Source organism: Corvus brachyrhynchos, unplaced genomic scaffold (assembly GCF_000691975.1).
Source record: "Corvus brachyrhynchos isolate BGI_N302 unplaced genomic scaffold, ASM69197v1 scaffold32, whole genome shotgun sequence".
Taxonomy (NCBI): Eukaryota; Metazoa; Chordata; class Aves; order Passeriformes; family Corvidae; genus Corvus; species Corvus brachyrhynchos.
The window spans coordinates 11782791-11797804 of NW_008237919.1; the positions used below are offsets into that span (position 1 = coordinate 11782791).

At 40.1% G+C, this 15014-nt stretch overlaps 1 protein-coding gene across 3 annotated transcripts in view; it reads right to left on the reverse strand.

Annotated features, from left to right (window-relative positions):
• PTPRR (protein tyrosine phosphatase, receptor type R) overlaps window positions 1-15014 on the reverse strand; it is a 127163-nt gene that overhangs the window by 13465 nt on the left and 98684 nt on the right. For 2 of the 3 annotated variants that reach the window (XM_017733233.1, XM_017733235.1), the window contains 4 exons: window positions 12375-12459; window positions 6450-6529; window positions 4300-4377; window positions 3770-3829 (listed from right to left, as the gene is read on the reverse strand). In XM_017733233.1, the coding sequence (XP_017588722.1) occupies window positions 3770-3829; window positions 4300-4377; window positions 6450-6529; window positions 12375-12459 (303 nt within the window). Of the gene's footprint in view, window positions 1-3769; window positions 3865-4299; window positions 4378-6449; window positions 6530-12374; window positions 12460-15014 lie in introns of all 3 variants that reach the window. The other variant, XM_017733232.1, reaches the window with a different exon arrangement.

The following is a 15014-nucleotide window of genomic DNA, read 5'->3' on the forward strand; positions in this document are numbered from 1 at the left end:
TCCATTCCCTCTCCTGTCTCCTGCCATGCCCTATCCCATGCCCACTGGGTGCCAAGCTTCACGGGACCGCTGCTGAGGTGGATCTCTGTAACTGAGTGGGATTTGGCCCTGCCTTGGTCTGGGGCTGGCACCTGTGATTTATCACAGCCAATGTTTTTAGCTTGCCAAAACTGCGCCTACTGCAGCCTGGTCCCCAGGTCCGCCGAATGGAGGAAGGCTGTCCCAGGTGACATGGTATTTACCGGCTTTACATTCTATGGATTTGGACCCTGAACAAAAGCAGTTTAACAATTCTCAAATATTTGTGGAATTGCTTTACTACAACTCTGCTTCTGTGGTATTTCTCCATATAGCTATGCCTAAAAATTTACACATTAAAGGTCCCAATAATACAACAGTAAAGAATAATAACAGCAAAGCTTCAATTCCAGAATCCCCTTTTACTCCTGCCTTCTATTTACTGTCATTACTAACTCAAGCATGAGAGGTATAATTTAAGAGGGCTTGCAGGATTTGCCTTCATATACTGAAATCCTCAAAGCTAGCACCAAATCTTCCTAAGTTCTTCCAAAACCTATCTATGGTACCAATACTCAACTAATAAGTGATCTTCAAAGAGGCTTATGTGAAGTCTGTAAAAGGTAGGATTTCCAAATTCCAAAATCTACTTGGCTGTGCATATATAAGGGTGCCTATAGACGAACCGAGGGAAAAAATGTTACATGAAATATGACATGAGCTTTAAGCAGTGAGTTAGCAATATTGTCCTAGTAATTACTGACAACAAGATTTGCATTATCGAGTAATCTGATGCATCAGGCAGTATTAGTTCTCTCTTCTTGTGGAATGCTGTGCAAGATTCTTTACTTAAGCTTCCCAAAATATGTTTCCTATTGAACAGGTAACGTTGCTAGTAAGTTTCGAAGGCAGAATAAATGCATATTATTGATGTAGTACATAGCACAATGACAAAAATCAGCTGATACAACAGAAGTCTATAAACTTCTCTGTGAAATTATGTGTCCATAATGTTCTTACACCCCACATATTTATCTAAATTTCACTACTCAGTTGTTCTGACTAAACTCAGTAATATATGAAGATAATATGTGCCTAGTGTGTAAATCTTTGGAGGATTGTGTCCTAGAATATTAGTACAGAATTAGAATGGTCACCTTCAGTTAGTGATTTATCTCATTCTCTCAAAGTGGGATGGATCACCATTTGGAGGTGTCTAATGCTCTTCAGTGACCACGAAGGGTACCTAGATCACTAGATGAGATGTGTTTTTCCTCATGTTAACTCTAAAATTATGGCCTACATTTCCAAGTTTCTCACAAGTTATTCAGGCAGAAGCTTCTTTGCTGTGGACTCTCCTTGCACAGGTAGATTTTCAATTTTTTCAGACATTGTGTAGTTTTGAGGACAGGTTTTACAAATTCTGCATGTTTTCTTTGTACAGCTGAAATAAATACTTTGCTCTCTCTACTCTCATATCTTCACCCATCTTGCAAAAACTCACACTTACCACAGCAAGTCTTAACCATTTTTTCATCTGATATATGGAAGTAACTCTATAGAAACCTTTATTTATCGACATTTCACACAATTCCCATCACTAAATACAAATTTGTTACATCAATATCTTGAACTAGGACACTAATGTCCCAAATAATTATTCTTATGTAAAATAAATTAAGTTATTGCTGAGATTAAGGTTTTTCATGTGTCTCTCATGTGAGAGCTTCTACATTATACATTACTTCATACATTACAGTATATTATAGCTCAAATGGAGGCTGACTGGTGTTATACCAACTGAGGAATATGGCCTACACACGAGAGTCAGGTATGGAGGTTTATTTGTTCAGGGGTGAATGTGGATGAGTGAACAAATATGCTTTCAGATATGAAGGTATTTTTATGTCTGTATACTGGAGATTTACCTCCCTGAAAATGATGGAAATAAAGCAGACCCCAGAGAGGAAAAAATACCAAGTACTATTATGCTAAATAAGGTCTGCTTTTGCCTTCTCTATAGAGAGCAAATATTTTAACAGTGAAGATAATATGTTGAGCATGACCAATAAGAGCTTGCTTTCTTTTCAACAGCAAGCAAAGTTTCAGGAGGAACCTGCTGACGGTGGGAGAGCTCCTAAGGTTTCTAGACAGGACAGCTTGCACAAACACAGCCTCTCTATATAGCCTGGGAACGACTTGAGATTCCTCACCCTTTCTATTTGGAGGAAATTACCATTGCCAGGCACAACAATGCCGATAAACACCAGTGCCTAGAGCCTGCATAACTCAGGTAAACACAGAGCTTCCTGACACGATGAAAACCACTGGGCACTTCTTTCAAGTCATTCTTCTTACACAGTGTCAGATGTGAGTGTTTAAACAGTCAGCATTTCCTCAGTGAAATACTTACTCTTTTGGTTGATTAGCTGGGTCGATTTCTATGCTTTCATGATTAATTCTAAATGTGGGCTTCTGAACACCTCTTTGAACAGTCTAGTGCAAAATGGCATCTGGTTTGGGAATATGTCTTGGGACATTTTACAGGATCAACCTACTTTTCACATAGAGTTTCTTAAAAACCCCTGGATTTTAAGTACATGTGAGAAGTCTAAACTCATGCTGAGAAACAGTGAAGCAGCAGTCAAGGGCAGAAGAAAGAAGAATATATCTACTGAGTGCACATTTAAATGGAGCTGTGAGTTTGAGCCCTGGGAATGCACTCAGACTCTTGGTCCTTTCATCACTCAGACTAGAAACTTTGCCTGAATAAACTCTGTTGCTCTACCATCATGCATCTGAGTTTGAATAGCAGGGGTGTGAGTGTAGCAGGGGAAATACAGCCCTGGTGCTTACATGGCAATGTACTGACACTTGATTGAGGCACCTACCTGGCGTTGGGAATCGTTACTAAGTTTGGACCAAAGAAAAAAGTCCATCTCCTTTATTTCTGACTCTATCTTGTCCACAAGCCCTGTAAACCACTTCTTTAACATTCAGTCTTCCAGAACAGGTTTTGTGTTGGCCTTCTGCATGGGAGAGTGATTTTTGTTCCAAATGTTTGGTAGTCAGAAATACGGATTCTGGCACTATCAAGGAAAGCCTGACAAAAATTTACAGGATTATTAAATAAAGCTATTGAAGATATAGTTTGGAATTGATGCAAAAGTCACGGAATGTGTAACAGGCAGTTAGTTGGCCATTAGCCACTAAAATGCAATTGTCAAGTCTAATTGATACTAAGGTAAAGAGTATTATTTCCATTCTGTCTTAAGTTCCTCTGTGGTGTTGACATCTGGGAGCCCAAGCTGTATTTCTGGGAGGGTCCAGAAGATTTGTAACATTGGGAATGGATTAAATCCCTGACATTACAGCAAAGTGCAAACTTCAGCCATGTCAGGAAACTGCTAATCATAACATTAACCATCTAGTCTTTATATACCAGAAAGTAAAAAGAAGTACAGAGGTGACCAACAGATAAATGAGGTGTTTCTTAAAAAGTTATGAACCCAACAGCACAGATCTGGAAAATGGAATTCCTTTTTGTCTTTTTTTTTTTAATACATCATGACTTATAATGGCTACGCAATTGCACTTGGTGTATTTGGCTACCCTCTCATTATTTTTCACATATCCTATTAACAGTTTATTTAAGAACCAGTTATCTGCTAGCCTCCTTCCATATCTTCTGAAGTTCCTTCTACAGCATGCAGCCATAGGAATAACTTCTCAGTTTGGCTAGTTGCCATACCTCATTTTTTTCTTTCAGCTTTGTGATCATAACAATGACAGGGCTGTCTTCTTGCCAAACCATCTGCCAGAAATCATTCACGGTATTAATCATGGGTCCCTGAGTTGCAATGAAAGCCTTCTCTTTACCTCCATATCCCTGGTTTAGAAACAGACACAAAAGCATTTACTTGAAATTCATGTGATCAATCAATATTGCAGGTGAATAAAAGAGCAGAAAGGGCAGAAAACTTAAACTGAAATTAAAAAAAATACTTGAACTGAAAGAAGTTATGACTAACAGTAGAGCAGATCAGAAATTTTTCAGTAGAACAGTTTTTTCTCTGGAAACTGATTTGATGAACTTAAATGGTCCTAAGAATACAACAATTCCTCTCAAATTTCCCTGCTTATTTGGCTTCTTTTAGCTAATTCCATTCTTCAAGTTATTGGGACTTTCCTCATCCAGTGGTACTTTAATCTATAATTTAAATTGCGGCAGGATTTACCCAATAGTTCATAGTCAAAAAGCCACAGAACTTCTTGCCAAACCATCTGCCAGAAATCATTCACGGTATTAATCATGGGTCCCTGAGTTGCAATGAAAGCCTTCTCTTTACCTCCATATCCCTGGTTTAGAAACAGACACAAAAGCATTTACTTGAAATTCATGTGATCAATCAATATTGCAGGTGAATAAAAGAGCAGAAAGGGCAGAAAACTTAAACTGAAATTAAAAAAAATACTTGAACTGAAAGAAGTTATGACTAACAGTAGAGCAGATCAGAAATTTTTCAGTAGAACAGTTTTTTCTCTGGAAACTGATTTGATGAACTTAAATGGTCCTAAGAATACAACAATTCCTCTCAAATTTCCCTGCTTATTTGGCTTCTTTTAGCTAATTCCATTCTTCAAGTTATTGGGACTTTCCTCATCCAGTGGTACTTTAATCTATAATTTAAATTGCGGCAGGATTTACCCAATAGTTCATAGTCAACAAGCCACAGAAGAGAAAATAAGAACTATAAAACCGTTGTCTACAAAGATTCATGACAGGAAAAAAATTTAAAATACATGATTTCTTGTGGAGTCAAAGACTCTGCTATAACATGCTTTCTACGGTAGAAGTGCCTTTATGAGGCTTTATAGGAGGGACAACACATATAGGGAGTATAGGGAGTCCCAAAACACACGAGCGTGCAGGAGGTCAAAGGAAGGTCAGGCAAACAGTGGGGAAGCAGAAGAGAGGGAAAGACAAGAAGAAATGGGAAAAACAGGACACTGCATTCTTATTTTTTGGGTGAAAATGAGAAGTTATGAGTTTGTGCAGTGACAGGGTGCCCAATAGTAATGCACGCGAGAGCCTAGCAATGTCTGAAGGGAATGAGTGAATGGGGAACAGGTGGAGATGGTGTGGGAGCCTATAGCCTTGGGTCTTCCTTTTGGATGCCTTTCTCCCTGACAGCTGTTACTTGTTGCATGAACCAGTGGGATAATCCTCAGCTGGCACAAACTGTCCTCCTTCCACTCACCAATCTGCCTGAACATACTTTGTCCAAGACAGGTCTGTCAGGATCCCAGCAAGCCCAAGGATTCTGTATACATGAATGTGAAATTTCATTTCACTGCTGGGTTGCTGACAGTTCAACCGGTGTTAGCAGCAGGAGGAATCACCATATGTGGGCTTGAAGGGTGGTGGTATAGGGAAAAGGGATACCTCAGAGGACTCAACATATGGTCTGACTCATGGAAGAGTTGCTCTCCAAATAGAACCACTCTGCTTAGTTACATGGTGATGTCTTCGTAAGAAATGCTGAAAGTACAGGTTGCAAAGTGAGGCAGGTTAAGGGGCATGGTGCTGTGTACATACATATTAATGCACTGTTAATTAAAGAAGCAACATCATTGTATAGTTCTGGGGCCAAATTGCCATTGCACTATTACTTTTATTCCAGCTGAGGGTCTGGATAGTAACTCTGAAGAAAAGATTTAATTTTGCAGGTAGAGGACTACACTCCTAAAATCTGACTGAAGTAGTTTCTTTGTAGTCTATTTAGCATATACTCTGTCATGAGTTCAAGAACGCTTCTGTGTGTGGGTGTGTGTGTCTGTGATCAAGGACTATAACATACCTGACACTTAGAAATAATGCTTTCCAACAGGGTTCATGATGGTGAAGTCATTGTGTCATGTGACCAGTACAGGGAGTAAAATGTGAATGACTGTGTTGTGGGCACATGTGTATATTTAATATATCTGTCGCTATGTTCCTTTTCCCAAACCTGTTACAGTATTTATTTAATTACTTAACTATTGATTTCAGGACTATCAATTGGTATATTGAAAATACTGGTATTTGTCACTGTTAAAAGTAACCCTCTTTTCTTCGTTATAAAGCAGTAGTCAATATGAAACAGTAAATACCAAAGTAAACAAACAGTAATGCACGTGCTTCTTAATGTTTTTATAAACTATTTGATAATTTTTTTTGTTACAACCATTTTTGTACATTCATGGTTGTGTAGCCTTTGTTACAAATGGCTCATGAAACTATTTCTATCACACATATGTAGACAGAAAGATTTGGAATTATCAATGAAGACTGGTAAGAATGAAATAAGTGGCAACTTGGCAAAGCCAACTACTCACATGGCAAATAAAATATTTTCTCGAAAGTACATGAAGACTGTACATTTACTTACCCTAATGTAGTTAGCATTTATGTAGGTACTCAAGGAGTCAGATGGATTTTTTGGTTTCAAATACACTCTGCTTAGAGGATCTAAGAGCACAAGGAAGACGGAAATTAATAAGAAAACCCATAGTTAGAAGATTTCTAAAGAGAATCAAAGACTTTCTGAAGGATAAAACCTACTGTTATTTGGGGTTGTCAAGCAGTAAAGAATTATGCACCAAATTCTTCCCTCTGCAAAGGATCATGACATGTAACTAAGGCACCCCTGTGCTGCACAAGGCTGAGCTGTGCAGAACCATCTCAGTGAGCTGTGGGCACTGAAGCAACACTGTCAGGCCCAGGCAATGCTCAACAAGGTCGAGCCTGCCCATGCTGCCTATCGAGCTGATCTGCCTAGACTGTCTCTGAAACCTGTGTTGTACCATTGTACAATGGTTCATAATTACACCAAGTCCTTTGAACTTGACTTTGGTACTTTTGCCTGAAGCTGTAGTGTTCAGTGACTACACTGGACAGTTGGATTTAAATTAAGAAAAGATTCCTTTGCCTGGGATGAAATAAAATATGTGCGTTTGATACCAATTTAAGTTCACTGTAAGGGGCTGGACTAGGTAATCCATATTCTTCCCTTTCAGCCCTGTGTCCTCATCTGACCAATTTGTGACCATTCATGTGTACTGGACTGGAGACACAATGCCAAAATACAAGAACATTTTCCTTCACACTCTCCTTTCCTTCAGTCTTGGATGCTCTAGAATGGAGTGGGGGCCAGTTCTGTTGAGTAAAGAGCTAGGGGTTATTAAATCCCTCCTGGAAAGGAAGGTTTTGCTTGTTCATTTGTGATGATGAGACACTCTCCCCCTCCCGCCCTCCCTACCCCCCATGTAATACCATTTTGGAATTAAAGCCAGTATATTCTCAAGTATACAATGTAACAGAAAGGGCGAAGCAGACAGGGAATGAGATGCCCAAGGGGGGCTGTCCATGGACACACTTTGACTTTCTTCACATTTTTTCTGAAAAAAATATACTACCATTAACAAAAATCATATAGAAATATTTCTATGCTGAAAAAAATCTTTTCTTCTGGCAATTGGCTTAAACAGTTATAATCAGTGGGGTTTTTTGACAGTATGCAGACACCTATTGGTTTGGAAATAGTCTCTGGGTAGCTCCTTTGCTGAGTGCAATCTAGGCAATGTGTTAAAAGATACATACATGGGCACTGAGCTGGAAAGAGGTAAGTAAACACTATTTAGTGTGTGGCCCTGGTGTTTACATATGAAATATATAACTGATATATATACCTATGCTGTAGCAAAACCTAGTATTTTCAGAGACGCTTTTGGATTTCTTTTGTGACTTTTCATCCTGTTCTTAAGAACATGATAAAACCTTGGCAAACCAAAGGAAGGGGAGGGATGATCCCAAACATGCTTTATGTCCTTTTCCCACTGGAGGTCACAGGAGCACCTTGAACAGGAGTGGAGCCTTTGTAGAACCCAGGATGATGTTTTGAAAGTATGTTTCTTAAAATATGCAAATGACTGCATGACTTCAAAGTCTTCACATGGAAGTCTTGTCTTCTGTTGTTAATAGCACTACATGAACCCTAATTAACTTGTGTTAAAATCTCTTTGTACTAGCTTTCCTAACTTTTTTCACTTAGAACTTTTTTTTCCCTTAACAATATGAGGACAGGAAACCTCTCATTCCTTTTCAGCACAGAGTGGTTATTAGCCATTTCCACAAATGCCTCAGGCTACGTGGCCTTGAAAAAACACCCGCTTCCTCTAGCTCACACAATACCTCTGATTCTGGTGTCGCTTGACCCCTACCTTAAAAAACCTCTTCCAAGCAGACTCAACATCCAGTTTTAATTACCATGTCTTGAGATAAATTGCTCTGTTACTAGGGAGCAGCTAAATCAGTTTCACAATTTCTGAGACCTCCTTCCAACTCCAATCAATGAAACAAACACTGCTTCCGAACAGGAATCTTTTATAAATTAACAGTCATGATCAGTTATGAAATAGGCAGGTGCTGTAAACTGAGCTCTGAGGTGAGGAAAACCTGAGCAATGCTTAAGATCCAGAGCCACTAGGCAATCATCAGACACAAATGGAAGTCATTAGCTTCCTTCTGAATGACAAATACCTTGGAAGTAATAATCTTATCCTCAAGGATGCCAAAGTCTTAGAGTCCGAAGCAACAGCAGAAAGACAGATGCTGACTGCAAGGTTGAATTCATCAATGTCTGTAAAGCATCTGAAAATGCACTGGAGCTGCTAAGCACTTACAATTACTAATAAAATTTGTCTTCTATGGTTTTAGCTGAGGCAAAATTACTGCTGTTTTTTTCCATGTATCTAGGAAGTCTGGAATAGTTCTCTCAGTTGAGTAGAAGATGCTGCTTCTAACTCCATCTTTAACAAATTAATGTTGTCCTGAATTTATCACGTTGGAGGAATAGGAGGGTGTTAAAGGGACTGTAACTTGCCTCCATGAGAGTGCCTGCTGCAGGGAACAAGCAGGGTTATATAGTAGCAGTGCTGGACAACTTCCCACCATGCCATGGATACTGGAGGATCATTCACTCCATGAACTCCGTTGGTGCTTTCATTAGGGAGCAGAACTGGAGCAAATATGACTGTTTGTAGTCAGGACTGGGGAGTGCAAGGGAGCTCAAAAATTTCAGCATCAAGAGAATGGTTTTCCAGCATCTGTTTATATGCTTTCATAATAAAGTGCTTTGTTCATACAATTTAACTTTCCCCTATAGTGGAATGTCAGAGCCAGTTTTAGCCCAAGCACTTCATGCAACAGATTGTGGACTTCTGGGTCTGACCCTCTAGGTGCTGTCTATCTTCATGTTAGTGTGAATCTGCTGTTCTGCCCAGGGTGTTTCGATGCAGACTTCTGACTTGAGGTTAGTCTTCAGAGGGAGATAGGGAGTGGTAAACTAATGGATGTGTTGCACATACAAAGATACCCACAGAATAGTGTTAAACCACTTGCTCCTTTGTAAGCAAAAGTCCATGTATACCCTGAAATACCACAGGAATTCTGCTTCTGGTTTGAGATGGAAAAATGAGACAGGAAGTAGGAAAGATGGAAGGCTGAAGAAGTAGTGGGAGATACAGGAGAAGATAGTAGGAAGCTGAGGTCCTGCTGCAGGGACTTGTAGTGGGGGCTGCAGGAGACAAGCAGGCAAAGGTGAAGATGTAGAGTAAGAGGATGAGGAATGAGCAGCAGGGCTGCTGTTCTGCCACAGGGTAGTGGCTGTGGTGAGAGACTGGGAAATCTGTGTGCAGGACTGGAAACCTGCACAGAGGGTGTGAGAAATACTGTAGACTGGTGGCAGAGGGGATGCAGCTAAAGACACAGAGCAGGGTTTAACAGGAGCTATGGGTGGGGCCACAGTCCGGAGGAAGGATGGAGAAACACTGATCTTAAGGAACCTGCTTAGCCAGTTGCCTCTGATCCCACACTGGCCCCTCAGTAGTTAAATTAGAATACTATTGTAATGCAAATAACACTTAGAGAACTTAAAGCGGCAGCCTCGTGATTGCATGAGAATGTTGGCTATGTTATACTGCAACTGCTTTCATAGAAATGTAACATCTCCTGTACTTTGTAGTTTTCCATATAGAATAATTTCCAAAAGGCATTAGTTGTATTTCACATGAGTGTGTCTGGCCGGGTAGTATCTGCTAATATAAACCTGCCCTCATGCACCCTGTCACAGAATTATCTCGTAGAAAATGAGAATATCTACCACAGCATAGAGGGTGGAGCTGGCAGGACTGGGCATTTTTAGGACATAATCCATCAGCTCCAACGTCACTTGTCATCACAGGTGCCCCGATTCAGGAGACGCACCCAGTGCTGGGAATGGAAAAGCTGATGCGGGTATACAAAGCAGTGGGTTGATACCATCTGAGCAGGAAACCAGGAAAGCTGTTCTATTTAATCACTCAAATAATTTCCAAAGCCTCTCAGACTGGGTGTGGGGTGTGCAAATACTTATTATGAGCATGTGCCTCAATCCTCAAAATATCTTCTTTCAAAAAGCCTGGTGCTAACACTCAACAGACCTTGTGATTTCTGTCAAGGACGGTTACAAAGTGCCTGTCAGTGGGCAGCTGTGGTGCACAGCAGCAGTGTGCCTGGACTGAAAATGTGCTGTGGAGCTAGCGGCACATCCCAGCTAACAGGAAGTGAAGACACACAGGCACACTGGTTCTCAAAGCTCATCAGCATCAAGTATGGCCCAGCTGTTGTGTCCCAATTCAAAACACATGCTACAGTGAAACAGGTCTCATTGCATTTGCAAGGTGTTGCTGGAGGCAAACCTGATGGCGGCTGGGGCAGCCTGGACAGGAGATGCCATGGGAAGGGAGAACTCCTTCCAAAAATCTGCCAGTCAGGCAGAGGGGGGCTGGTGATATCTTGTCTCCACTGCAGCTGATGGCAAAAGTCCTGCTGTCGTCAAAGGGGTCAGGATTTCACCCTCCGTGTGCATCCTGTTGACACTGCGCCAGACTCTAAGGGATGCTGAATTGTCTGATTGTTTGGTATCCAACTTGCATTCAGTTACATTCTGTCTTTAATCCCCCTCAACATTTTTCTACTGTATTCACAAGCACACAGCTATTGGTTGCAAGAGATGAACTAACCTTGAACACAATGAAAATTTTACTGGAGGCAGAAGAGAAGCAAGGACTCCACACAAGCTTCTTTCCCAGCTACATATCACATTTCTGAGATTAATCTAGAGGCTGAAGGCCATCAGTTTTCATTAGTTTGACTGCAAGGCCTAGGTGTGATGTGAACAAACTATAATGCTTTCAGATTTGGTGAGAGAAATCTCATAATTTAAGATGTGTGAATTTGAACAACTAACATCTAACATACGCCCACACGGATATTCTAGAGATGTTTAGAAAACAAATTTCTAGTTGATAGGATTATGCTGTCATTTTAAAAGTATTCTTCATTCCAAACCTAAGCAAAGGATTTACATTTTTTTGTGGGAATATTCTGTAACATTTTGAATCACTAAACTTTTTCACTTTGGTGATGTCAAAAATTATAAAAACTCAACTGTTCATATCTATATTTAGCGTAACGTTAAAACTTCTGCAACCTAGTATGAAACAGAACACAAAACAAAACATTTAATAAAAGAGAAATGGAATATCTCATTATCCACCAACAAATGTTATGAAAACAGGTGCACTTCAGAGAAACATGTATTTTGAAGGAAAACTATTCCACTGAAAAGTTTTCAATCACTTCCAATTATAACAAAGCAATTGTATATGAATTTGGGCCAATGAAAATATGGAAGCAGTACAGCAAGGCAGTAACAAGTTTAGAGCAATGAAGAGGCAGCACTGTGTCAGGAATGTAAACAGATTTCTGCAAAGGCAGTTTAGCGCATGGAGAAGAAAAAAAGCAATCAACAGAGGACCTTTAAAGATGGAAGCCCACTACAAGACAAGATAGGTTGTACTTGCTTTTTGTAGTCTGTGTTTTTTTAGTTCTAAGTTTTCTTGACCCAACCAGAGGGAACTCAGTGACTGCAAGATGGTTTGGGCTGTGATAAGGAGCTACTGCAAGGCATGGCAGACCTCACTCTCCCCATCTGCCTGAGCTGCCTTTCAGAGAAAATCAGCATGAGCCCAGGCTGCCCTTCAGTATGTGGCTGGGATGCTGCCAACCTGTGTACCGACTAAGGCATCCAGTGAGATTCTGCATTTGCCAGTCCTACAGCACTGGGCTTCTGTTATCTTTCTACATGGATTATAAATACAAGTATGAATGGGTACACATCAAGCAAATATAAAGATAGCTAGATTTTCACAGCAATATGTTCTCAAAGCAGGACTAAATGTCATAGTAGGAAACCAAGGGCTAACTCACTTACTTGGCAAAATTGTTTTATAGCGGTTTTTAGTTCCATGACTCGGGATGTCAATTTCTTTGGGATCCACAAAATTCATTGGTATTTCCTATAAAAAATAAATTAAATCAGACCGATGTTTCCAAAGGAGCCATGCAGGAAATTATCACCAGAAGGCCATCTGCTGTTACACAACTGTCTTTTAACATCAAAGTTATTAAGAAAAAAGTGGTTCCCACCTCAAGCTTATCAACACCCTTCCTTTAATAAACACAGGGACTTGCATATCGAAGGGGTGACCTCCAAGGAACACTTCTGACGAATTATTAAAAAGAAAGTTTTTATGGGATTAGGACCAAGGTTAAAATGCCCTATAGTTCCAGAAAAGTGGAGTTCAAAAGTACAGTACTGTGGCAAAAAAGAGCAATACTTTACATAACTGGGGGAGGAACTTTAAAAATAATTAAATATTAATATATGGCAAACTTCTAAAAAATTTTGTGCTAAGCCCTTAACAATGAAATTCAAAGACCTCACTTGCCTTTTATTTAAACTACTAGAATGACTTAGTCTTTTGCATTCAATGACTGAAAAGTAATAAAAATCTGAAGCTATTTCTTTTGCTTCTCATTTTGATCTTTTAGTGACTGATTTACATTGCAGATGTGTGTAACTAATGTGACAGTTTCCTTTAAGTTTCAAAAATATACAAATAATAAACTCCTCATAAAATTACTGTTTTTCAAGTTGTTTGTCAGCATGAAAAGTAAAAATCCACAAATTTTGCATTGAACAAAATGTTTAACTTGGCTTAAGGGAGGGTAAGAATAATTTTGATTTCAAAGTCCTGAAATAATGTTTTTACAGTTGAATAAAACCAACCCTTTTAAAATGGCAGGATGAAACATGTAGTGTTTTTTTCATGATTGTGGGGGATGTTTTACCAACTAAAATAATCTAGGAAATCACATTAAAAATGCTTCAGTTTACTCAAATCTTCATTGTTATGCTGAATTTTTTTTTGGCCACCATTATTTAAATTATCTTAGAGTAAGCTGGAATTTGATCTTCAGTAAATTAATACTTCTACTTAAAAGAACAGTCATAACTAGAGACTTGGAAACTTCATGCTAGCCTGGGACATTTGGCCTAAGAGAAAGTCGCATATTAAGTAATCGTCTCTTAGAGACACGTAGGAACATGAGGAAGATCCGTTGGCTTGCATCACTGGAAAATTTACTTAAGGATTTTCCTTCAAAATGAGTTGGTTTCTACTCTAGAGGTGCAGGCCTGCCCAGTACTTTGGCACAGAAGAAATGCATGGTCACTGTCCTTCAGACCCAAGCCCTGGTCCTGCCCAGCATGACTGACCTCTGCAGGGTTTCTTTAAAGGAACAGGGATGAGGCCTCTAACAGCTTGTCAAGCATGCACCCAATAGCAGATTTTTCCATGGATTCACCAAGCAGGGGAAGCTACCCTCTCACCTTACTGCTTGAAGAGATGGCAAAGTTAAGTAAAATTTAGCTGGTTCATAATGAAATGCTGTAATTCGTTTCCACTTCCCAACTTGGCTTCTGACCATCTTACTATGTGAGGCTGCATCTGTGTTGATTTTTATTTCTCTACCTTCTCTGCCTTATCCCCGTGCATTTCATGGAGTTTCTTTATTCTTCCCCTCTTCCTCACTCAGTTTCTTCCTTGATCTCTTCTTGGTCTTCAGCTGGCTCCTCAAAATAATGACTTGCTGTGTCAGGCCAGCCAAAGTGATGCTGCTAAGAGAGGCCTTCCTTGCAGGTACTTCACCCAATCCTTTTTCAGATCACTCTACTTCCATCCATATGATGGCTGTCCTAAGCTCAGGATCTTCTCACTTCTAAGACTTCATTCTTGCATAAACCTCATCCCTGCTACCTCAGGTCAAACCATCTCACCTCTGTCCTGCATCTAATGCTGCTTCCTCATCCACAAACTACAAAATGAGCTCCCACACCCTCCTCATATTTGCCTCTGATTTCTACCACTTCCCAATGGTGACCTCTGTGAGACTCCTACCCTTGGCCCCTGGGCTCCAAATTGTTCCAACCAGCCGACCTAGAGCTTCTCTAGCTCAGTTCCGGCTTAGTACAAACACCACCAGTACATGGCCTCTGAAACGCTTCCATGCTAAACTATGCACCAAGTGAGAGAGAGCAAGACACTAAGCCTGTGCCTAATGTGATCTAGGTCTGTCATCTACAGAGACTGGAAAAAGATGTGTGAGGAACAGTCCTCTGCCTGCCCAAGTGATGGTGGTTGGTGAGGGTCTTCCAGGCGCCTGGCTGTCTCCCGCACTATGCCTGCTGAAATTTTTAAACAGTTCATCATTTGGTGAGTTACTTACTGACAGATGCAAAAATGCCACCAAGTTGAAAACAGAAACACATTTCTCTGGGCCAACAAGGACCATTAATAACATTAATCACTTACATCCTGTAAACACTTTCTAATCAGTGGTCTCCTCCCAGTAGTAAGTACTTGTGAGTCCAAGGGCACAGACAGAAATCTGACAATACACCGTGGATCACAGCCACAGGCAAGTCACTTATTCTGAAACTGGCTGTGAGAAAAAAGAGATTATTCCAGAAAAAAAAAATATCAGGATAATATGGGGATAACATTCCTGC